The 25,856-nt window shown below is 46.6% G+C and overlaps 1 protein-coding gene and 1 long non-coding RNA gene across 3 annotated transcripts; both read left to right on the plus strand.

The window, feature by feature from the left end:
- Window positions 1–3,208: 3,208 nt before the first annotated feature.
- paplna (papilin a, proteoglycan-like sulfated glycoprotein) lies at window positions 3,209–23,124 on the plus strand. 2 transcript variants are annotated; one of them, XM_076977950.1, is made up of 29 exons: window positions 3,209–3,727; window positions 5,184–5,215; window positions 5,351–5,413; window positions 6,839–6,942; window positions 9,155–9,215; window positions 9,494–9,596; window positions 9,857–9,987; window positions 10,457–10,580; window positions 10,660–10,740; window positions 10,857–11,029; window positions 11,232–11,355; window positions 11,492–11,618; window positions 11,869–11,940; window positions 12,913–13,117; window positions 14,367–14,543; window positions 14,747–14,897; window positions 15,242–15,325; window positions 16,099–16,240; window positions 16,363–16,447; window positions 16,560–16,665; window positions 16,876–17,215; window positions 20,312–20,470; window positions 20,726–20,853; window positions 20,992–21,076; window positions 21,216–21,362; window positions 21,562–21,689; window positions 21,815–21,923; window positions 22,058–22,221; window positions 22,497–23,124. In XM_076977950.1, exons 3-29 carry the CDS (start codon window positions 5,357–5,359, stop codon window positions 22,691–22,693), a joined length of 3,564 nt encoding a protein of 1,187 aa, XP_076834065.1. In that variant the 5' UTR covers window positions 3,209–3,727; window positions 5,184–5,215; window positions 5,351–5,356; the 3' UTR covers window positions 22,694–23,124. The 2 variants fall into 2 exon arrangements, with proteins under 2 accessions (XP_076834065.1, XP_076834066.1); XM_076977951.1 differs by lacking the exon at window positions 11,869–11,940.
- Window positions 23,125–23,676: 552 nt separating this feature from the next.
- On the plus strand, window positions 23,677–24,166 carry LOC143480677 (uncharacterized). The gene is made up of 3 exons (XR_013121866.1): window positions 23,677–23,724; window positions 23,957–23,994; window positions 24,078–24,166. It is a non-coding gene; the product is annotated as an uncharacterized LOC143480677 (long non-coding RNA).
- Window positions 24,167–25,856: the final 1,690 nt, after the last annotated feature.

Genomic DNA, 25,856 nt, shown 5'->3' on the forward strand with positions numbered 1-25,856 from the left:
AGGAGAAATAGAGGAGAATATCGCAAGCACTGGGCCAAATACATGCACAAAGCTAATTGCATATTTTAGCTAATGGGCAAGACTTTTGTGTTGATTTACATCTGTTGAATGTTCATAAGAGGTGTCCATATGTACAGTGTTTGTGAATGTGCATAACAAATCATGTAATCAGGCAAAGGCTACCACTAACAGGCCCGTTGACAGTCTTGCTGGGGCCCAGGACAAGAAAGTTTCATGTGCCCCCCCCCTCCGCCCGCTTACGTCATTTGAATTTCCTCTGTAGCAGACAATCCTTGTGTTAGGTCATATATAGTATATAATATAGCCACACATCAAAGCTGTTTCTGACAGCTGACTGGTTTATACTTCACGCGACGCGAGGGTCCGCGCGGCGAAAATGACGTAATCGCAGTGGCACCGCCCGTGCGTGAGGGCCTCACGCGCTGTCGATTAACGAGGTCGTGCACCTCTCGAATTTTGTAACTTCGCGCGCGCCTCGCTTCAGCGCAATGAACAAAGTCATGTTTGCCGGTTCCATACACCTTTACAAGGTGGAATTAAATCACTTGTACGTCACTTTAAAGGTCAATTTCAATATTTCCCAGAACGTTAAACCTAATTAAGTAAAATATTTATAGATATACTCGAAATAATTCGCTTTTTAATTCACATTATTTAATGGCTGTTCATTTTCAAAACGCCCAAACGTCTTCACGTTCTCTCATGTTTCGTCCTGGAATTACAAGAGGCTCGTATAACGTAATACAGGAGATTTAGTTTTAAAATACAAGTACTTTAGCTTACTTTAGCACTTTTCAAACCTGGAACACAATGCAACATTAAAATTCGTCAGATAAATATTTTTCCTTTCTTTTCTGCGCTACAGATTTCTGTTTACTTTAACTATCCGCCACTGTATTTCCCGTTGTTGGGCGGGTACCAGCCGGCTACGATCGGTGCTGGATCAAACCATTTTTCAGTGGGAGGCGGGGGTGTATGCACTTAATGGAAAATATGCAGATAGGTAAAAAAAAACATATATTTTTAGCCATTGAGCTTATTTTAAGTACATAATTTTATATTAATGAAAAATTTCAAGACTATTTAAAATTATAGACTTGAAATAAAAAATAAATTGCTGGGCTCTTTGATGGGCCCCCCTGGCCCTGGGGCCCGGGACAACAGACCCGGTTGTCCCCCCCTGTCGACGGGGCTGACCACTAATGTTACTTAATGTTAAGAGTGTTTACATGTGAGGTTAATTTGGCCTTTGCATAAGAGATGTTAGGCTTATGATAGAAGAGACCTCATGGATGTCAACCAAACTTATTTTGGATCTCTTAGTTTTTTTTGCAGACCCCAAAATTGGTACTTATAGCACAATTTTGGAAACCCCTAAACCATGTAGCCTATCTGTTGACCTGGTGTGCTAAACATTAAACACATTCTCTGTCTTACATTCATTAAACAAATCTAAAACACACTTTTTGCAAAACATTAAACACAGTTACCTACATTAGATGCAACATTCAAAACTAAAAAAACGTGTTTCTTTTGGAAAACACTGCCATGCAACTGCTACACCCACATACTAAAAGAGGCCACAAATTGCAACTCTAAGTTTGCACAACAATAGAGGCCTATACTTCACAGAGAGGACGAGGACGAGGACGAGGATGAGGATAAGGAAGAGCATGAATAATCCTCATGGATGAGATCCGGGCCACTTTGGTTGACCATGTGGTCAACCATGGGTTGAGTTTTTGGGAGGCTGGGCCGGTTCACTGTAGCAGGCCTCATCCGGACCTTTTGACTTGAGAATGGGTAAGTAGACCTATCCACTATACCACACTACTGAACTCACAGACCTGAAATGTATATACTACTGTAGTCTAGTTTACTGTAACATACAGTAACATTTCACTTCATGCAGAAAAGTCATTTGCATTATGATTTTGCAGAACTGCTAGACTACCCCTTGCTGGGGGAAGACTGCTATTCAGTGTTGTAATCTTAACGTTGACTGTCATACAATACTGTAAAGTTTGGTTTCAGAGAGTATTGGAGCTAGATGTTGTTGCAGTGGAACACAAGTTCCTTTTATATTGATGAAGCTGGTTCAACCCTGTCGGGACAAAGCACAGGTGATGAAACATCATAGGACACCTTGCCATAGTCCGTGTCCCTGGCAACATGATGGAAACATCAATGTGTGCAGCCATTTGCCAGCATGGTGTTGTCCATCATGCATCACCTCTCCTACCTAACTCCCTAACTCACCTTTTCTCAATCATATTGAGTTTTTTTTTTTTTTTTGCAAGGAGGTGGAAAGTATGATTGCCAACCCCACCATCACATACCACTTCTCCAGGTGATGGAGAAAGCTTATGGTGAGGTTTGTGAGGGAGCATGCCAGGGCTGGATAGGTCACTCAAGAAGATATCTCCCCCCGCTGTCTTGCCAAAGAGGACATCGCCTGTGATAAAATCTTGGGTCCAGACCAAAATCCGAGAAGATTTTTTGTATGCTAGTTAGTTACAAGGCCTTTATTATTATTATTATTATTATTATTATTATTATTATTATTATTATTATTAATAATAATATTTTTTTTATACGTTCATGCAAAAAGAAAATAAACCATCTCCTTGTAACTGTCATCATGGTGTCTTTGAATGTGTATAAATAACCTGTAGGCTATATTTGTGAATATACATGCATGAGTATGATTCTTCTACAGCAGACTACACACTGAACACTCATACACATGTCATATGGGAAAAGCTGTTCAAATCTGGTTTTGGCAAAAGTTATGGTAGAAGTTTTTTATATAGCTATATCCCAAACGTGTGTATTTCCTGCTGTTAGTTTTGACTAAAGGAGACGTACTTTAAGAAATTGATTGCGTCTTTCCATCTGTTTAAAAAAATTAAAAATCCTGTGAGATAGCAACCATAATGCCTTTTTTACTGACCATTGTTGGTAATGATATAATAGCATCGATTATGCTTATCACCAAGATAAAACCCATTGTATAGGTAATTTACTGGAAACATTTTGAGGTTCCAAGAATATCTAATCCTTCATTTGACCAATAACATTTAGAGACACTGAAATTAATATCTTTTGGGGAAAATCTCCTTCCGGTCATTCATGGGACCTCCAAAGCTGTTTGTAGCACAGACGACCTGCAATTATAGCTAAAGTTGAAAAAGACCGGCTGCTTAGAATACAATTACCATTTAAATTTGTTTGGAGTTTCATTCGGTATTAAGTCACTTTTTGAAACGCAGAGGTTCTTAATTCTTGTGGTTTCAGTGGATTACCATGATAAACGCGTATGTGTTGTTTGTGTGTTTTGCTCTTTAATTTTTGTTTTTGAAACTAAATCTGTTTTGTGAAAAACAACGAATCTATCGTTCACACCAAACGAGCTCTCGCATCACACAAGACAGAGAACATATGCGTGTTATTAACAGATGTTTTACTGGAAAAATGACTATTTAAGTGAACCACAATTTCCCCGTCATTTCATGAAGTATAATTTCTCGGGACGCCGCGGTTCGGTGCGTGACGCAGTGGGCATTTGGAAGAAGAAGGAGAGGTCTGACATCTGAACATCTTCATGTGAAACCAAACCGGCTCCACAGTCCCACTCACCGCTTCTACATGGCTGCTTGTTAGTCGTCAGGTAAACGGTAAACCGAAGGGCTTTCCGTCGTAACTGGTGAGTTTTACTCTAGAATAATCGTAAACCGTTGAAGCGTATCTTTCATTGTACCCAGTCAGGAGAAACCTACTCCAAACTACCACTTAAATCTGAGAGGAACGAGTGGGCGAGTGAAGTTGTTGGGTTCTGCGTCTCACGTACGCGATTAGCTGTAAATGTGAGGAGTTCTGACTTTATTCCGTTTTATCTGCATTTACTGCATTCATAATTTCCTTTCACAAACCACGTTGGTTTTATGTAATCCATATAATGCAACGCGTTATAGGAGTATTGGTGGAAAAATACATTAAATTACGCGGTACTTGTAATTAAATTTCTCTGTCTGGAATCCAGTTTCACAAGAGTTAACATATGTTTTAAAGTGCAGGTACAAACGGTCCACCCCATCCATATCTGTGCAGTGGTGCTTGCTCTGTGTTGACAGATTTATTTAAAGAACTTCTCAAAGTATTGTTTTGTTGTTGTCTGCTGCTGTTATCTGTGGTGGTTTCCTTCTGGATGGCAGTGGGGTGACTTAGAAGACTGGAGAAAACAATGAGTTCAGCATGTTTCACAATACATATAGGCCCTACTACAGTAACATTCAGTATCAGTATATTTGAACATTTTTCATTACCATGCACCCTGGCACTAAATGAGTACTAGTGCATGCATATCTAGATAAGAACTGTATCAAATTACCTGAACAGGTGGCAACTTGTGAATGCTGGCAGGCAGTAATCTGGGCTTCTCAGATTATAGATTAAAAGAAATTTTAACAACCTTTCTTGGTTGCATATATCTATTAGTATATTTTATCTTAAGCGTCAATTCTTTAAATCACAAACTGCTGTCTAGTTCTATCATGTGTCCAGCAAACTAAGATTGCTGATTGTCCACACTGAAACTCCGGTAATAGTTTTCCCACATTAGACTACACAGGCTGGTACAAATGCTGATAACCAGTCCCAAATGTCTGCAAACAGGTATTTAGGTTAAATGTAACAATACTGAGCCTGCTACCTCCTGTATCCTTTGGCTCCAGTATGATTTTGACCTCTTTCCCAGTCACATGGGGTCCAGGTCTAAACTGATCCCGGACATGACGGTGTGCCCAGGGAGGTCACATGCTTTGGTGGCAGTGACGGCCTTCTCGTCCTGGCCATCAGACGCTCTCAACCATCTTGATCAAAGCCCATGAACAGCCAGAGCTCATTCTGCATTTGACTGGACAGCCATAGCAAATATCTGAAGTAGAGCCATTTTGATGTGATGGGGGGCCTGTGATTGGGTGATATGGCCCAATGAAACAGTTTGTTGTTTTTTCCCATGGAGGGTGGACAGTGTTAAGGGGGGGCTCACATTGTGCACTCCAGGGCACTGTTTCCTCTTGGAATGCAGATCTTATGTTTCATTCCTGCTCAGATCAGGAATCTGATAATTTTCACTTATGTAAATTATTCTTTTGTTGTAGGATATTAGGCGCATGACTAGTTAAACAACTTGGTAAGCCCTGCTCACTTTGAGTTCCGATTTTTGAGTTTCACCCAAATGTTCTGTTGATCTACATACATTTAACATGTCGTTTTCACTGCATTCCTGAGAGGTACATTTCACATTAGAACCGTCTGTGTTCCTTAGTGAACAATGAAGCTGCTTTTGGTCGTGGCCTCACTGCAGTTGGTCCTGGGCCCCGTGTTCACGGTGAGTGGAGGGGCAGTGCTGAATGAAATAGGTGTGACAATGACAATAATTCTGTAATAATAATAATTAATGTAATATTTCTGTGATTATTTATTAGTTTTTATATACATTAGTTATTGAATACATTTTAGACCACGAGTTGGAGCCTGTAGAGTGAGTACATGAGTTAAGGTGTAAAATGGCAGACTGGGTGGTCTGCAGTACCTTCTATGTAGGTAATCCTGTGGGTAATCCTGTGGGTAATCCTGGGTGGGTAATCCTGTGGGTAATCCTGTGTGGGTAATCCTGTGGGTAATCCTGTGTGGGTAATCCTGGGTGGGTAATCCTGTGGGTAATCCTGGGTGGGTAATCCTGGGTGGGTAATCCTGTGGGTAATCCTGTGTGGGTAATCTTGTGTGGGTAATCCTGGGTGGGTAATCTTGTGTGGGTAATCCTGGGTGGGTAATCCTGTGGGTAATCTTGTGTGGGTAATCCTGTGTGGGTAATCTTGTGTGGGTAATCCTGGGTGGGTAATCCTGTGTGGGTAATTCTGTGTGGGTAATCCTGTGTGGGTAATCTTGTGTGGGTAATCCTGTGTGGGTAATCCTGGGTGGGTAATCTTGTGTAAGTAATCCTCGGTGGGTAATCCTGTGTGGGTAATCTTGTGTGGGTAATCCTGGGTGGGTAATCCTGTGTGGGTAATCTTGTGTGGGTAATCCTGTGTGGGTAATCTTGTGTGGGTAATCTTGTGTGGGTAATCCTGGGTGGGTAATCCTGTGTGGGTAATCCTGTGTGGGTAATCTTGTGTGGGTAATACTGTGTGGGTAATCCTGTGTGGGTAATCTTGTGTGGGTAATCCTGTGTGGGTAATCCTGTGTGGGTAATCTTGTGTGGGTAATCCTGTGTGGGTAATCTTGTGTGGGTAATCCTGTGTGGGTAATCTTGTGTGGGTAATCTTGTGTGGGTAATCCTGGGTGGGTAATCCTGTGTGGGTAATCCTGTGTGGGTAATCTTGTGTGGGTAATCCTGTGTGGGTAATCCTGTGTGGGTAATCCTGTGTGGGTAATCTTGTGTGGGTAATCCTGGGTGGGTAATCCTGTGTGGAGGTGTGGTTCATGTGTGAGGAAAGCTCCCTCAGCATGTGCTGCACTGCAGCAGCCATCACAGCTTTCACTTTGCATGAAGTATTGTTATGTAAACATCAACACGTGGAGTCCGTCCACCGTAATCCTCTTATAATATAATAATAACTGATAATGCTATATTCGTCTCGATTACAGTGTGAATGCACATTACTTAGCAACATATAGCAAATTAATTATAGGCTTCGATGTTTTTTTCCACATCTCCCATGTAGTCATAAAGGAGTGGTCAGGGTGGGTCTGTGAAATATCGTGTTGCACAGAGATCTCCTAATAGAGTTACGTGTGAACGTTGTGTTCACAGCTGCCCAGCGGTGATCACTGGGAGGAGTGGGGGCCGTACGGGGAGTGCAGCCGCACGTGTGGCACCGGGGTAACGGTGAGGACAAGACGCTGTTTGACTCAGCGGTGAGCAGTCGTCCCTCCGACGCCCATCGCGTCTGCCGGTGTGTGTTTGTGCGTCTGAGTCTGGGTGTGTCCGTGGTGCCTCTGGCACTGATTTGTTTAGGAGTTCAAATTCTTTTCAAGCCACATGACAGTTTTGAAATTGTTGCTGCCAAGAATACCTGATGCACACAGAATCAGCTGGTCTGACTTCTCTGCAGTAAGTCTTCTCTTTTCCCCAAGGGTGATATCCTCATGGGTTTCTTTCAGTCAGGTGGCCAGACCAGATTCCCTTTTCAAGCATTATAGCTGGGGGGAAAACCCTGAAGTCATCAGATCCACTCTTGTTTACCCAGGAGGTCTGGATTAGCTTTACAAGCATGCAACTGCACATGGCTTCCTATACCAGTTCTCTCACTAGTAGTGCAGGTGCATTTTAAAATCACTAAAAGTCTACTGTCTACTGAACTTGGAAGCTGACTTTTAAAAGCAGGCGTTTCCCTGACAAGCCCTAATTTGAAAGCCTGAATGCCCTTTGCTGCTCCCAGTCATCCTTTCAGACAAAGACCTTTCCCTGTAGCACATCCTTAAAGCCTTTACAACATTTACCAATTTTCATAGACATTGTGTACACTTCTGAGACTTTCAAGCGTTATTCAACTGAGCATTTCCGCCGACAATAGTGTTTAGTGGAACATCAAACTCGGCTGGCCCCTCAGAAGTCCAGCCCTTGAAATCTGGTCCTGGACGGTGGTTTTGTCACTGGAACTGGATCTTTGTTGCTTTCTCTATTCACTGTAGATGAGTGGTGAATAAGAGTAAGGAGCGCATGGCGTGTCCTTACGCTGTGCAGAACCTGGTAGCTGGTGTAATGAGGCCGGCTCTGGAGAATCCTTACTGCTGTAGTGCTGAGTCCATAAATCTGCCCCAGTTGGAATCTGGTCTACATGTTCTCTCTTGCACCCGATCATGTGAGCTTCCAAACGGGACCCGTGGATTCTGAAAACCACGTGATCCCTCTCTGAGTGCAAGGTTGGCTTTCTGAAGCATTGAGAAATATATTGTTAAAAATGTAAAATACTTCAAATGGGTATCACGCATATCATGTATATCCTGTGTATTTCGAAAAGCTATAATTTGGGAATGCTAGAATTGCCCATTGAGAAAAAAACTATAGCTTCTATACATTAAGCCGCAATACCGTTGATTGAGGAAAGGTGAAGTTTCAATGTAAGAAACAATTGTTATAATGTTGATACAAACATATTCTGCACCACTCAGCATCTGGTCTGTTCATCTGCCTAAATTCTGTCTGTAAGGATTTAGCCCTTGGGTGCTAACTTTCACACACACTAGGTAGACTGTTCCCATATTACATGTCAGACAAGCTGAAGCACTGTATAGTGTGAATGTGTCAGAGATTACTGAAAGTAGACATGAGAAAGAAACTTAGTTCTCCAATATGTAATGCGGCCTAAGACCACTTAGTTGACATACATCCATGCTCTCTCTAACACACACACACACACACACACACACACACACACACACACACACACACAAACACACACACACTTAAATGGTACACAGGTTCTAAGAATGTTTGTGCTGACTTGCCAGTCCAAAAGTTGTAATTAATGTAATTACTTTATTTCAGCTTTTTATTGTCGGCCTAAGTGGATAAAGTTAGCTCACATTTCCTGACCTGACAAGTTCCTATGTTGGAATGTGTTAGGACTGCTTCACTTTGGCATATAGTCATCAAACCTGATATGCACAGCTGTAGGGAGAGGCACCAGCACACCCAGGAAGAGCACACATCCTTTTGCCAAATGGCAATCTGTGTGTGTGTGTGTGTGTGTGTGTGTGTGTGTGTGTGTGTGTGTGTGTGTGTGTGTGTGTGTGCGTGCGTGCGTGTGCGTGCGTGCGTGCGTGCGTGTGTGCGTGTGTGTGTGTGTGTGTGTGTGTGTGCGCGTGCGTGTATGTGCGTGCGTGTGTGTATGTGTGTGTATGTTGCCATGAGTCTGTGTGTATGCATGCACTGATGTAGCTGTACTAGCATACTATGCTGATTAATATACAGTAATCTGATTAATATACAGTTATTAATAACAATAGTCTAATTACAAAGGCAAACTTATCATTTTGACATGCAGCCGTACTACTGAAGGCTTCTGTTTGTCCCCCATTTAGTGCTGTAATAGTTTCTTCTATGCTTTAACTCTTTTGCTCATAGTTCTGATGGAGGCCACAACTGTGTGGGACCTGATAAGTCCTTTCGCTCCTGTAACATTCAGGTACACCCCCTCCCTCACCCCCCCGTACCCATAAAACTCATCTATCTTCATCCGTGCAAGAAATATGAAAAAATATGAAAATACATGTCTTTGCCTGTTGTAGGTGGCCTCTGATTCATTAGTTAGTGTTCAGCTGATCTCTCTCTCTCTCTCTCTCTCTCTCTCTCTCTCTCTCTCTCTCTCTCTGTAAATCCTCCCAGTACACGTTTCCAGCCTCACTTCAATGTGTGTGTAATATTCACATATATGTGTGATATATGTATACTATATTCTCATAGGACTGCCCCGAGGGTTCCCGGGACTTCAGAGAGGAACAGTGCTCCCATTTTGACGGCACTGACTTCCATGGAAAGCGCTACAAATGGCTCCCTTACCACGGAGGTGTGTATGCGCAGCGCATGACTCCCAGTGGGCAAAGCTTTCATCAGTACACATGTTCAGGGATGAGTTCCCTGTAGTTTTGCTTTCAACTTACCATGGATGCCAGAACTCTGTAACCAAGAGACACTTACTACTGCGAGACCTGTGTTTGCTTTGATCCGGCGTTATCTTGATGAATGTCGGCTGTTGGACCCGGTAGTGAGTTCCTTAATTTACTGCTGTACCCCAAATGTAAATAACGCGCACGTGCACTTTGGCAGCGGAGAACCCGTGCGAGTTGAACTGCATCCCCAGAGCGGAGAACTTCTACTACCGTCATCGTTCTTCTGTGGTGGACGGGACACGCTGCCACCCAGGCAGGAGGGACGTCTGTGTGGAGGGCGTATGCAGGGTGAGCTGTGAATGCCCCGCACCTCTGCAGGCGCTGGTCTGTGTATAGAACCGACCCCACACCCCAGCCCTGTCAGGGTGCTGGACCAGACTGTTGTACGCTGCGCCTGCCTTTCGTCTCGGATTAAAGGCCGTCTGTGTTGGGTGCTGAAAGAGCCCAGTACTCCTTCAGTTGTGTCAAGACCCATGTCATGATTTCACCACGTTGGTTCACTCTCTCAGATTAAAGACACTAGTTGGTCGCATTATGGTCTGCAAATTTTCATGTTTATTCTTTTTATGTTTTAATACTGCTACTTTATTCATGTGATACTAAATTATGAAAACAAAAGACTTTCCATTCCCATAAAGACACCACCACTTCCCCCGTCCTTCATCCTGGCTTTGAAGAGTTGTGGTTGTGTGGTCCCAAAAATGTGTCCCACTGTTTCCCCTCAAATGCCTCCGTCCTGCCCACATCCTGTCGCCAGCGTCTGGGCTGTGACAACATGCTGGAATCACAGCAGGAGGAGGACGCGTGTCTGCAGTGCGGTGGAGACGGCCGGTCCTGCCACCGCGTCTCCAACACCTTCTCTGTGCGCAACCTGCCCAAAGGTAATGCCCGGGCTAGCGGGTCGCACCTCAGCGTGTCCTGGCCAGCTCCACAAAACCCGCCTCGCGTTCTGTGTTTTAGGTTACAATCAAATGTTCATCATACCCGTTGGTGCTACCAGCATCCGTATCAGTGAGACCGTAGCGACTCGTAACTACTTGGGTGAGTCCGTGTGTGATTTAGTAGCTGTATGTGTGAATTGAGGCTATGAATCAACTATAACGTTATTGCTGGTAGTAGTGGCGTTAGTAATATGGTGTCAGTGTGAATTCTAACAGCTGTTAAGAACCTGCGTGGTGAGTACTATCTTAACGGGCACTGGGTGATCGAATTCTCCCGGGCTGCTCCCATCGCTGGCACCACGCTGTACTACCAAAGAGCAGCGGAGGGGGAGATGGCCCCTGAAAGCATCGTCGGCCGTGGCCCCACCACTGAGCCCCTTGTGATTGAGGTGAGCCCCAGGCCTCTAGATCCACGCTCCAGCACTAAAGGATTCCATGTTGCAATATTTAGCTGCTTTTCATCAGTTGCATGGCGTGTGCTAAAGCTAGCGGAACACTAAGCCTGTCTGTGTGACGGTGTGTGTGCCACTGTTTCCAGCCTGCCTTTGGGAGCTGTCTCCCAGCTGACCCTCTGCTGTGGTCTCCTTCCAGCTGATCATTCAGGAGCCCAACCAGGGAGTGGAGTGCGAGTACTACCTACCAAACGACCGCTCCCGCGAGGGTTACTACTGGAGCTACGGCTCGTGGTCCACCTGCAGCAGGGAGTGCGGCTCGGGTCAGTGTCCCGCCGTGTCCCCCCACCTCAGTCTTCACCCGCTGTCACTCCGTGGCACAGCATACTCTCGCCCTCCCGACCCTGAAATTTTGCGTCTGTACGTTTGTGAATGTCCTCGTGTTTATCGTTTGTGCAGGGTACCAGTCTCGCCTGGTCTTCTGCGCCATCGATAACGAAGCCTATCCCGACTATCTGTGTGCGTCCCTGCCTCGTCCTGTTAACAACCGCACGTGCAATGAACAGCAGTGTCCCCTAACCCACAGGTACAAGACATCGAATGTCTCAAAGCCTCGGCCACCCCACAGTTTACGGGACGAGGGGACAGTTGTCAGTCCTTCGCGTCCCTGTTCACGGCCTTCTTAGTCCCCCCTGCCCATGTGACTGGTGAAACCATTCCGCTGATGATGTGATCCTGTTTACTGTTGTTGTTGTGTTCCTATTGATCTGGGCTGTGTGATCGGTGGGGAACCACTGAGCCTGAAACCTCTTGGTGTATTGCTCCTGTTCCATAAGGATGGCATATGTGTACCAGCCGCAGGTCTGGAGACCCAGGGAGCCGGCGCAGGTCTATATACAGGTGTACAGGTAACGCAGCCCGAGGCAGCAGATTATGTCCTCAAACACTAACTGATGTCCACAGTCTGCAGCTTAGATGCTCAGAGAACATAACTGCTTTCATGGGCTCCTTTTAAGGTTACCAGGGATTCACAGATGGATTCTGAGAGTTAGAGATTAACCCCTGTCCTCTTCATACACATCCTCAAAGCTGTGCATTACGTCAGCTACTTAGACATATACGATTTCCTAGAACTTTCAGACTCGTTTGACATAAGACCTACACAACAGCTTCCCCCACGGCTTTAATTTCCACCAGTGTTGTGTTTGAGCTCGGTCTGCACTGATGCCTTCCATGTGTAGGGGCCTGTTCTTCCGCTCGTGGAGATGAACCGAGGCCAGAGGCAACTGTCCACCTCAGAGCGTTTCCCCTGCCAAAAGCCTTCCAGAACCAGGCAGCTCTGTGCTGCTGGTTCCACTCAGTGGGCACATGGCTAAATCCCCACAGTGCATGTGCACTCTGCGTGACCCATGAACTTGATCCCTGGAGCTCTGAGCTGGGCTGCTGTCCATGTGTTGTAGTAAAGCTGCCTGGGCTACTCTCAGGGTTGGTGGGACGGACTTACCTTCCAGATATATATAATAATATTATTATATGTATTATTATATATAATATTTTTCTTCCAAATTGATCATCCCAAGGCTAACAGGGAAAGGGTTAACCAATCCTGCTGAGTATGAACTGAGATGTTTTCGGTGTCCTTTTAGAGTGAGTTTGTATAATTGTTGTGCGAATTAACCACCTGCATTATGAATATGATTGACCTCTGCTGTGAGTGGTGCTGCTTTGGGTGTAGCTGTGCTGTCTGCTGGGTCTGCATCTGTTGCCAGAGCTTGGTATGGAGGTCCCGTCATACCCCTGCAGCTCAATATGTAACTGCTGCTCTTGGCTGTGCTGTTTTTGTGTGTGTGTATGTGTGTGTGTGTGTGTGTGTGAGGCAGCTGGAAGATCGGCGAGTGGAACCAGTGTTCGGCGACGTGTGGCGGGGGTTCCCAGGGCCGGCGGGTGGAGTGTGTGGCCCATGACTCGTCCGGCTCGCGGGTGGTGGACGACTCTCTGTGTGAGGCCTACACCTCGCGACCCCTCAGCCAGCAGAAGTGTAACATGCAGCGGTGTGCCGAGTACAGCGTGTCTGCCTGGTCCCAGGTGAACCTCCTGCCCTGCACGCACAGACGGCCTCGGCCTCCTCCACCGAGAGTCTGAGAGTCCTTTCCTCACTCTGTGTTCAGCAGCACGGTCCACGTCAGTTCAGCGAAACGGTGGTTTCAGTCAGCAGCTCACCCATTTCCTGTCTTGCTATCACTGCAGTGATACCGTCTCCATCTGGGGTTACTGCTGCTGGCAGTGGTGGGACTTCCCGGCCCGTTAATCAGCAGGGTCAGCTGGTGGTTTCCTTTCATTCTGGGTGTTCAAAAATAACAGCTCAGTCAACCTCTGAGTCAGACAGGCACTAGCAGAAACACCAGCCCTTGTATAAAATAGATCACATTTCAGTATTATCATTACATCATTTACATTTACGTTTAGGGCATTTAGCAGACACTCTTATCCAGAGAGACTTCACAGAATTCATCCTAGATAGTAGCACAGATAGGTCACAATTCAAGATCCCCCCGAGCCAGACTACTACTAAACTACAGGAATCAATGCCGTTAACTAGTATTCCAAATAAACATAGGCTCAAACTTAAACTACAGGAATTAAAGCTTATAGCTAGAAGCACAAACAATTTAAGAACAAGGGCAACAAGTGATATCTGCATTGTTAGAGCACATTTAAGTGAGTCTTTAGTCTACGTTTGAAGACGGCAAGAGACTCTGTAGTCCGAGCAGTGCAATATCATTATCCATCCATCCATCCATTATCTGAACCGCTTAATCCCGCCAGGCGGGGTCACGGGGGGGGGGTTGGGGGGTTGGAGCCAATCCCAACATCTTCGGGCGAAGGCAGGGTACACCATGGGCAGGTCGCCAGTCCACCGCATGGCCAACACACACGCACACACTCACACCTACGGGCAATTTAGCATGATCAATCAACCTATCACGCATGTCTTTGGACTGTGGGAAGAAACCGGAGTACCCGGAGGAAACCCACGCAGGCACAGGGAGAACATGCAAACTCCACACAGAGCAGCCCAGACCGAGAATCGAACCCAGACCGCCTTGCTGTGAGGCGACAGTGCTAACCACCACACCACTGTGCCGCCCGCAATATCATTAATGCAATAAAAAATGTAAAAAATATCTAAACGTACCGAAAGCGTACAGGTACAGCATTATAAACACATAAATGGTGTGCACTGTTTTATATATTTGTGCATATATATGCTTTGTGTGGACTGTGAGCACTCTTTGGTGTGTGTGTGTGTGTGTGTGTGTGTGTGTGTGTGTAGTGTTCGGTAACGTGTGGCTCCGGGCAGCAGACAAGGGACGTGGTGTGTGTGGGTTCGGGAGGTGCCCATCTCGAGGACTACATGTGTGGGACTGTCCGCACGCCTCGCAGGACCCAGCCCTGTGAGATGCCTGCCTGCAGAGGTGCGGTGGCCTGGCACGTTGGCGACTGGGGCCTGGTGAGATTAGAAACACACTCGTATACACACTCCACTACGCCCTGTTTTCACACCTGCGCTCTACACTTAACAGCTCGTAAACTTCACAAATCCCACAGCTCATAAATTTCATGAATCCCACTGTCTCTGCCTTTCTCTTTCTCTTTCTCTTTCTCTTTCTTTCTCTCTTGTTTCTCTCCCTCCCTCCCTCCCTCCCCCATCAGTGCTCTAAGAGCTGTAGCTCGGGGCTTCGTGAGCGGCAGGTGATCTGTTCAGACACACAGAGGAACCTTTATGGTGCAGAGCACTGTAACACCCACCCCAAACCCTCTACTGTGGAGAGCTGCAACACTCAACCCTGTTACAGCCCCCAAGGTATACCCCTGCCACACACGCACACACACACACACACACGCACGCACGCACGCACGCACGCACGCACACACACACACACACACACACACACACACACACACACACACACACACACACACACACACACACACACAACTCTCTCAAGTCATCTATAACATAATGGATTTATGAAAGTGTTTCCCTTTACACTGTGTTGTGAGCTGTTAAGGAATCTCATTGCCAGTGCAAACATGCTCTTGCTTTTATAGACGTGGGTCTATTCCATAGTCCAGGAGTCTGCATTAATGGTTATTTTCTGGAGCGAGTTTTCCTGGCTGACATTGGCTTTGATCCATGTTGAACAGAGGTTCCGAGTATGCAGGACCCCAGAGGATATGACAACACCCTGCACGGTTTCCACCGCTACCCCGCCGAGGACCACGGCCCAGGTGCCCCCCGTCCCACGCCTCCCCCGTCCCACACCTCCCCCGTCCCACGCCTCCCCCGTCCCACGCCTCCCCCGTCCCACTCCTCCCCCGTCCCACGCCTCCCCCGTCCCACGCCTCCCCCGTCCCACGCCTCCCCCGTCCCACTCCTCCCCCGTCCCACGCCTCCCTTTCCTGCATCCTGTCTGGTGGTCTCGCTGCATCACAAGCTCTTCATGGCCCCCCTGTCCCTTTCGCCTTGGCTCTGGCCACTCTCTTCTGCCCACCGGCCCCAGTGTCATGTCCTCCTCGTCTCCTGTCCTCTGTGCCTCCTGTCCTCCGCATCTCCTGTCCTTGTCTTGGCGTCGTGCCCCAATTTTCTTGACATGAATGGCTTGTTGTTGTGGACAATGTCTGTGGGGGGGCGGGGGGATTCGGGGAGTCCTGCTTGACTAAAAAATTTCAAGGCACTTTTAGGAACTAGTGCTGTCCTGAAGGATGTGAATGGTATAGTGATTGTGAATGATGTGAATACTGTGATAATTGAGAATGATGTGAATGATGGTGCTAGTGTGCTGTCTTCATTTCCATATTTGTAGTTGGCTCCTGCTTCTTCTTCTGTCATTTGTTTCTTTTTTTCTTGTTATTATCTTTCTTTGACTTCTTTGTACAGTGATTATTTGTTCCCTGTAGTAAGAAAGATATCCTTCAGAGTAAACTCACTAAAAAATCTTCTCTCTCTTTCTCTGTCTGTCTGTCTGTCTGTCTGTCTTTCTCACCCTTTCCACCTCCCTCAGAACACCAGCCTCCTATTGGCACCACACACCTAACTCCCCACTGCACTCAGACTACATATGGCTGCTGTCCGGATGGCAGGACACCAGCCGGTGGTTTCCGGGGCCAAGGCTGCCCGACGAGTCCATCCTGTATCCGCACCAGGTATCTGTCTGGCAGAACCGAGTCTAGCATGTCATCACACACAAGACACACTCACACACACACATACTGGGACCCACGGCTTACCAGGCCGCTCACACATCAGTCCCCATCACATCTCTCAGATATGGCTGCTGTCAAGACGGAGTGAGTCAAGCTCTCGGCCCCAATAAGGAAGGCTGTCCAGAATATATCCCTCCTACCCCTGCTGTGAGTATCGGTCCTTCACCATGACACACTCCTGGCCAGCCTTACTGGAGCAGCGCCATAGTCCAGTGTTTTCCGCCTGTGTCTCTGTCTGTTGTGATCTCTCTGCCCTCAGCCTGCAGATGGAGACTGCCACATGTCCACCTACGGGTGCTGCTACGACGGCCGGACTGCTGCTGTTGGAGCTGACGGAGAGGGCTGCCTCGGTTCCCCCACCAGCGGTGAGTTACGAGCACACCACGTAGGTCAAACAGCTCGTAGGTTAAACAGGTCAGCGAATTACAAGCCTTTAAATGAAGTTATAAAGTCGATGGGTGAGGTTAGATAAGATCCAGCTGGGAGTTGGAAACAGATGTGACGTGTTAGTGCTGCGGTCCAGTGACTCAAGACGCTGTGTTGGGTGTGTTGGGCGTGTTTTGGGGTTCCTGCAGTGCTGCGTGGACCCTGCGAGCTGCCGAACGCTCCAGGCCCGTGTGACCAGTGGGCCGCCCGCTACCACTACGACCCCGCCTCCTCCCGCTGCGTGCACTTCTGGTATGGTGGCTGCCACGGAAACAGCAACAACTTTGCCTCTGTTGACGAGTGCCAGCAGACATGCCGGAGCGCCCGCCCGGTCTCCGTAGAGTACGGTGGTGGCACCCAGGGCCACGCCCACCAGGGCCACGCCCACCTGGGTGCCATCGCCACCAGTCATGCCCACCACAGCCACAGGAAGCAGCATGCTCGTCGTCCCGCCGCCAGAGCTGCGCAGCTCAGCAGCACTGCCGCCAGGTAAGAGCTCCGCCCAGAACTCCGCCCTCCCAGTTCAGCCCCGCCCCCTGCCACCGCCTCTGTTCCTGTCTTAGGACCCGGAATAGACTTTGCCCCTGAGAACGGACTATTTTACAGCATTTTACACACACACACACACACACACACACACACACACACACACACACACACACACACACACACATACACATTCAGGTGCAGGTCCAGGACCATGTTCTCATATATATATAATGTATCTTAATTTATCTACTAATATGGTTAGCATATCTCATTAGCATGACATGGCTTAGGCTATGCACATCAATATGCATACACTGCTTACACATACGGATTACACAAACCCTTCCTACTTCTGTCAACAGGGCTGGGTTATACAAACACATATAATGCACATGTGCGCATGGTAAAGTCTGCATATGTTAATACTTGCCCTGTGTTCATGTTCGCTTAAGTTCATACTTGCCTTAATGTGTGCCCTGTTTAATTCCTTAACACACCCTATAAATTCTTTCCCTCTGGTTGTGTGCACACACACACACACACACACACACACACACACACTCAATCACACACTCTCACATGTGCACACTTTGCCCAGGAGGAGCTGACTCCCCTCTCCGCCACCGGGTTGGACATCGCTGCGCTTTTGGGACTAGTGCATTCCTGGCACTACTGGTGCTCTTGGGCTTGGGTTCAGTGTGTTAGCCTGCCAGTGTCTCCACCCTCCACCTGAATCTACCCCTACACCTGTAGTGTGTCCACCTTACACCTGAATCTACCCCTACACCTGTAGTGTGTCCACCCTCCACCTGAATCTACCCCTACACCTGTAGTGTGTCCACCCTCCACCTGAATCTACCCCTACACCTGTAGTGTGTCCACCTTACACCTGAATCTACCCTTACACCTGTAGTGTCTCCACCCTCCACCTGAATCTACCCCTACACCTGTAGTGTCTCCACCCTCCACCTGAATCTACCCCTACACCTGTAGTGTGTCCACCTTACACCTGAATCTACCCCTACACCTGTAGTGTCTCCACCTTACACCTGAATCTACCCCTACACCTGTAGTGTCTCCACCCTCCACCTGAATCTACCCCTACACCTGTAGTGTCTCCACCCTCCACCTGAATCTACCCCTACACCTGTAGTGTCTCCACCTTACACCTGAATCTACACCTACACCTGTAGTGTCTCCACCTTACACCTGAATCTACCCCTACAGTTGTAGTGTCTCCACCTTACACCTGAATCTACCCCTACAGTTGTAGTGTCTCCACCTTACACCTGAATCTACCTCTACACCTGTAGTGTCTCCACCTTACACCTGAATCTACCCCTACACCTGTAGTGTCTCCACCTTACACCTGAATCTATCCCTACACCTGTAGTGTCTCCACCTTACAGCTGAATCTACCCCTACACCTGTAGTGTCTCCACCTTACACCTGAATCTACCCCTACACCTGTAGTGTCTCCACCTTACACCTGAATCTACCCCTACAGTTGTAGTGTGTCCACCTTACACCTGAATCTACCCCTACACCTGTAGTGTCTCCACCTTACACCTGAATCTACCCCTACACCTGTAGTGTCTCCACCTTACACCTGAATTTATCCCTACACCTGTAGTGTCTCCACCTTACAGCTGAATCTACCCCTACACCTGTAGTGTCTCCACCTTACAGCTGAATCTACCCCTACACCTGTAGTGTCTCCACCCTCCACCTGAATCTACCCCTACAGTTGTAGTGTCTCCACCTTACACCTGAATCTACCCCTACAGTTGTAGTGTCTCCACCTTCCACCTGAATCTACCCCTACACCTGTAGTGTCTCCACCTTACAGCTGAATCTACCCCTACACCTGTAGTGTCTCCACCTTCCACCTGAATCTACCCCTACAGTTGTAGTGTCTCCACCTTACACCTGAATCTACCCCTACACCTGTAGTGTCTCCACCTTACACCTGAATCTACCCCTACACCTGTAGTGTGTCCACCTTACACCTGAATCTACCCCTACACATGTAGTGTCTCCACCTTACACCTGAATCTACCCCTACACCTGTAGTGTCTCCACCTTACACCTGAATCTACCCCTACACCTGTAGTGTCTCCACCTTACACCTGAATCTACCCCTACACCTGTAGTGTCTCCACCTTACACCTGAATCTACCCCTACAGCTGTAGTGTCTCCACCCTCCACCTGAATCTATGCTACACCTGTAGTGTCTCCACCCTCCACCTGAATCTATGCTACACCTGTAGTGTCTCCACCCTCCACCTGAATCTATGCTACACCTGTACACTACACCTGTCTCTCTCTCAGTACCATGTGAGCCCTTTGTCTGTGTGGCCCTTGTCATTTCGTGGCACTAATAAACACACTTGTCATTTCGTGGCACTAATAAACACACGTGTCTCAGTAGATCTGCTTGTTCCTTTTTGCATTGTTGGTCAGTGTGTCTGTGAATGTTGTTATATATCCTGTATTCTCATGTTTGCCCATATTTAATCATACTGGAATGTGTTGATTTAGAGCATAAAACCTGACAACATTGCTACCCCAGCTGTGAACTGTGCTGTAATAATGTGACTGGTATGTCTTCACGAATAAACACCACTCAGAGCAGGAAACAAACCTTCATTTTGCAGTACCATTTCTCTATCACAAGGCGATTGCCTGGACACCCACTCTCAGTTCTCCACTGTCCACTTGAACACGCTAAGACGTCTCCGCTAAGGACCGGGTTCTCTGTCTCCTCTGTGTGGTCTGGACGACGTCCTCCCTTTCCGCTGAAGCAGAAGCAGCAGACGGGCCGGTACTGGTGCTGTCTGCTGGTTCTGGGACTGCAGCCCGGTTCAGACGGGTCTTTATGCATTACTTTGACGGCTGCAGGACGTGCTGTGCTGTGGCCAAGAGGAAAGCATAAAGTGATTTTCTTTTCTCTTCCTCTCTGCTTTCTTTTTCTTTCTTTCTTTCTTTCTTTCTTTCTTTCTTTCTCTCTGCTTCTTTCCGCATGGCTTTCCTGTTCTCCTGTTCTTTTCCTCTTCCTCTCTTCCTCCTGTTCCACCTGACTGGACCTGCCTCAGCTGGACGTCTGTGGGCGTGAGTATAGACAAGTCGGACCCCTCTAGGGTGGAGGGGCTGGCTGGCCAGCTGGTGGTGTTGCCCTGCAGGGTTCACCCACCTCCATCCTCCACTGTGGCAGTAGAGTGGAGAAGAGACGGAGCCCCTCTGAACCCCTCCAGGTTGGTACGTCAGCTGTTCAGTCACTTCTAGCCTTTAGTCGCACTGACCGTTCGGCAGCTCCTGTTTCATCTAGCCCTCCCTCTCATATCAGACACTGCATTGTTTTAACCCATCAAACACAGCGATGATAAAGTTCTAAGTTACAAGTAATCTATCAAACCTTTAACAGCGTGAACTTTGTTTTTACTTCATATCTATTTTGAAGTGCCTAAATCCCTCACGGGTTCCCAGCAGTGCTTCTCTCCAACATTCAGGCACAGACAGCAGGCTGATGGCTCTCTGCTTGTGGGCCCGGTGACGGTGGAGGACTCCGGCTGGCTGCTGTGTGTGGCCACACGTGACCGTGAGAGAGACCATCGCTACATCTACCTGTCTGTCTCAGGTGACTCGTCCCTGCCCATACTTTCATCAATAATGCCATCATACAACAATTTGCTCCTCAAACTGATATGCAGCTGAGTTTGTGCTTGCTGCTGTCACGGTGGATCTGACAGTGGATTTGTTTGTTTTGTGGTTGTAGAGGTTGTTCAGGAGCCACTGATACCTCAGGATGGAGCAGATCCCGCAAACTCCCTGCCTGCTGTCCCTCACGTGCCCCATACCCAGTACTGCCTATTAACCACACCTCCAACAGTGCATGGACACACCCACCAGTGCATAGACACACCCACTGTCATATAATGTATGACCCCATATGAGCAGATCACCCAGTCATTGTGGCCATTGTGCTGTGGGTTCTGTCAGGTTCAGTATCGACAGGGCGGGCCCGGTGCTGGTTGAGGCACGTGCTGCTCAGACAGCCAGGCTGTACTGTACCGTTCTGCCCACCTCTGTGTCCGCCTCGGTCAGCATTCAGTGGACCAAGAACGGAGCCGTCCTGAACACTCCCAGGTACCTGTGTGTTTGTGTGCGGGAGCATGTTACATTAACCCCGCGTAAAGGAAAATAAAACACTACAGTGTGTTTTCAAGCTGGTGTGTATACACTGGTGTGATCTACCTGTTTTTTATGCTTATGCCTCCACCCTTCTCTTATGCCTCCACCCTTCTCCTGTGCCTCCACTCCTTTGTTTGGGGCTGCGATTGCGTAGGCATTCGCAGGAGTCTGACGGGACTTTGGTGATTAGCACCCTGACGTCGGACGATTCTGGAGTCTACACGTGCACCGCCTCTCGTGGTCAACAACTGGAGCAGCTGCAGATCCATCTCAGAGTTTTGGGTTCGATGCGTTCCACCTGCTAAATGCAATAACTCTGTCAGACGCACACCTGTCCTCCCACCGCCTGTTGTGTGAGTCTGTCCGAGTCTGAGTGCAATGGCTGTGTCTCTGTCCTGCGCCTCCAGGAGACCTGAGGATCATCACGGCTCCCAGCAACGTGCAGGTGTCACGGGGCGGCACAGCCCAGCTCCCCTGTGTAGTTTCTGGGGAAAACGTCAAGGTCGTCTGGTCCAGGTCTGTGCTAACACGAGTAGTCGAATTTAGCAAAAACCCAGCATTATGTTTGTAACCTGCAGCTGTGTAGCCTCATGAAGACAACGGGGCGTGTTGATGAGTCCTTGTGACATTACCAAACTGCTTCTGGGCAGGAACGGCCTCCCAGTGCGGCCAGACGGGCTTCACATTCAGGTGTCAGCAGATGGCGCTCTCACTCTGAATAACGTGCAGCCTGCAGATGAAGGCTCCTACACCTGCAACGCCTACACGGGTTCATCCTCCGTCAGTGCCAGCGCGGAGGTCCGGGTGAACAAAGGTAGGGTGTTTCACGTTTCATCACAAAGAAAGCCTCCAGTCCACAGTTATTACAGGTACTGTATGTATTTGACGTGGCTTGTCAAGTAATATACAACATTTAAAGCCACAATCAAAAGTTATAGGAAAATTCAGTTGCTTCTAAAATACCAAAATGCTTAGTGGCAGGCTTCACCCCTCAAAGCATGAAATATGTGCTAGGTTTTTAGGTGTAGGTGGTCAACATAACAGTAAGCTCACTGATTCTCAATCTGTATAATTTTATCCTCTCTCCAGATTACAGCGGGGGCCCGGGGCTGTCACCCGACTGCGTGGATGAACCAGAGTTGGCCAACTGTGAGCTGATCGTCAGTGCCCGTCTGTGTGGCCACCGCTATTTCTCTAGCTTCTGCTGTGCCAGTTGCTTTAACTATGCCATGAGCAAGGCCTGGGGGCCCGCTCGGGTAGGGGGAGTGGTCAAACCCATCGGGTAGGGGGGAGTGGTCAGACCTATTGGGTGGGGGGGAGTGGTCAGTGGTTCTCTCCCTGCATACAGATCCATGCTGCCCTGTTCGCCGCGTGGCCCAGACAGGTCTGAGATCAGCTTTGGCCAACCGTTTCTTTTCCCCGTTATGAGGAGATGTTCAAATCTGACCTCAGATGAGTAGCTGGCGTCCAATGAGTCCGCTCTGAAGTACAAAGTGTTGTCATGTACAGATTAAATGAATGTAAAAGCAATTCAATATGTCGGCTCCTCCTGTGGAAATCTTTTATTTTATTTGTTATTTTGATTTATTATATCTGTTATTGTTTTATTTATAATCATGTGCTGTGCATTTAGATGTTTGCATCAGTACTGTTAATGAAGAACTGTATAAACTGTGCTATTAATGTTGAGACACCATATAAACATTTTGAAACCATTCCACTCCTGTCGTCTCTCCATTGTTCTCACATGGCGGAGTATTTAATGCCAGGAAACCTTTGTGAAGTGACAGCTATAGCCATTGAGACTACAGCTGTTCCCATAGAAACGGGTTGGAGTCAGTGGAGTCCACTTACCACAGAAACATGGACTAAGTCATGGTCTAACTGACCAGCTGGCTGCATAGACACTTTGCTGTAGATGATAACTCATAAAATAATGACCTCTGCTCCATCTACATATCTAAATCTCTGTCTAGGTTTTTGCACTATAATTGTTCTATATTGCACACCATATGGGATTATTGCACTAAAATTGTAATATATATTGCACTACATAAGATTATTGCATTATAATTGTACTATATTTGATTTCTATATATAAATTGAGGTTGGAAAGAATTAAATGCACTGGGTATCTCATTGGCAATTTTAAGGATTGGGAATTTAATCCAGAAGCCATAATTTCACTGTAAAAGTTCCAAGACTAAATGTTCAGTTTATGGCCACTTGTCACCACTCGGGGGAGCTGTTCACACAGGAAATGAGCAAGAAACATGCTTGGGAAACAGCGCAATGATTAAATGAAGGACATAATAAAGTAAGAGTCTTATCTTCTTATTTTAATACAATGTTTAACAATATATACAATGCACGCACTCCACTAGCTGCCATAGTGCATAGATATTCAGTCAGAGTTAGTAGTGCTAAATGTCTGACTGACAGCCCACAATGCAACGCCCCACAATGGCATGCTAGGCTTAATGATATTTAAGCATGAAGCAACAGCTACTATGTGTAAAACCATTCAAAATGATCCATTTGAATTTCAGTTTCTGCATTTTGATACTGCAGTGTTCTACAACAGTATGTAAGTTAATATTGTTAATAACACATAGCTGCAAACTGTATTTGTAATTAACATGTACATGTAATTAATTTGAATTGTCCCAGTTATGCAGATTATAGAGGTCCATCAGAATACAGAAGATCTGGTTCTTTCCTCTGGGTCAACCCTGGAGATCTCCTGTTTCATCACTGGTACTGATTATTCAAACTTGTACTGATATCGCTGGACTCCAACAGCAGGCTTCACACTGGTGTTCACTTCTGTAAGTGTTGGGTCAGTAGATCCAGTCAGTGAGGGCCAGTTTAACTGTAAGAAACCTGAGAAGCTCAGAACCATCCTGGAGTCGTCTGCTGTGAATGCGACTGGGTCTGCCGTGTGGTACTGTGCAACCAGGCCCCACAGTACCCCAGAACACTCACACAGCTGTACAAAAACCACACCAAGACTTTAGACAGGCCTGAAGGGCAAGGCAAGCTGTTTATGATTGAATTAAATAAGCACAACTCTGGCTGTATGACTCCATGATCTACAGCATCATGTATTCACAGGCAGCAGAGTCATTTTTAGGTCGAGATTCAACAGGAAACCAGCAATACAGGAAACGTGCACACACAGTGAGAATGAAATTTGCTCTGAGAGGGTAGTGCAGGTTTGCTCAGCTTGCATTTCTCTCTAATGATTTTTTCCAAGTTGGTGTTTGTTTTTTTATTTTACATTCAGTATTTTGAACATTTCATATTGGGATATTGAATATTTTGCCATCAGAACCATGCTGAATAAAATGTATTATATTTGATACAATATTTTTTAATGCTAAGCACTAATGTAATCTTAACTGTGTTATTATGATTAAAGCTGCATTACAGAATATATGTGGCCTAAAAGCTGTGCTGCTTTATTTTAAGTTCATCCCTAAAATACATATATAAACCAAACAAAACCCAAAGCTGCTTACAGTAAATGACTGTAAACCATTGTATTTCTCATAATAAATATAGCAATAGGCAATATTGTAAAATGTGTGTTTTTGAATCTTTCACATATTTCCAGAAAAGTAGAGGAATCTAGCACATCATATTTATGAGAAAAAGACTTACTCCTAAATGCATTTTTCATTTTAGCACATTTTCCTTGTTTGGAAGTATTCCCTTGAGGTATACACTTAGAGGTCAACATAACAAGTTAATTTTTTAACACTATATATTAATAAAAAAAAATCATCATGTTGTGTATATTATATACACATATACTTTACTTAATATTTTTAATGCCATAAAAGCATGCCTTTGAAGTTATGTTTCAAGGCATTTTAAAAACAATCATATCCATTTTAGAGGGTTTTTTTGTGACAGGTGTCTTGCTAAAGAACCAGCATGAGTGACCTTAGGCCCCGCCCCCAGAGTAAGTTTTTTAAACACGAGTCCTCTGCTGCTGCATGTGTTTCTACTCAGAATGAAACATTTGAGTTTGATTATCTGCTTTTTGACACTACGATGGCCTTCCACTACATGTAAGTTAATCATGTCATGACCAACATCACATAGGTTGAAACAGTTTCAATGGTGATGGTTAACCTGATGTTTTTGTTAATCACAGGTATCGAGCCCATACAGGTCCATCAGGAACCAAAATATTTGGTTCTTTCGGCTGGATCATCTCTGAAGGTCTCCTGTTTCATCACCGGTACTGATTATCCTTATTTGTACTGGTATCGCTGGACTCCAACAGCAGGCTTCACACTGATGTTCAGTTCTCTAAGTGTGGGGTTAGTGGATCCAGTCAGTGAGGGCCAGTTTAACTGTAAGAGACCTGAGAAGCTCAGAACCACCCTGGAGTCGTCTGCTGTGAATGAGACCGGGTCTGCTGTGTGGTACTGTGCAGCC

Source organism: Brachyhypopomus gauderio, chromosome 17 (assembly GCF_052324685.1).
Source record: "Brachyhypopomus gauderio isolate BG-103 chromosome 17, BGAUD_0.2, whole genome shotgun sequence".
Taxonomy (NCBI): domain Eukaryota; kingdom Metazoa; phylum Chordata; class Actinopteri; order Gymnotiformes; family Hypopomidae; genus Brachyhypopomus; species Brachyhypopomus gauderio.

Excerpts from the sequence above, each read along its gene's own strand:
- paplna (XM_076977950.1), top strand. The coding sequence starts at position 5,357 with ATGAAGCTGCTTTTGGTCGTGGCCTCACTGCAGTTGGTCCTGGGCCCC. Across the intron at positions 11,030-11,231 it reads CTGAGCCCCTTGTGATTGAG|CTGATCATTCAGGAGCCCAA; the intron begins GTGAGCCCCAGG and ends GTCTCCTTCCAG. Across the intron at positions 16,448-16,559 it reads ATATCCCTCCTACCCCTGCT|CCTGCAGATGGAGACTGCCA; the intron begins GTGAGTATCGGT and ends CTCTGCCCTCAG.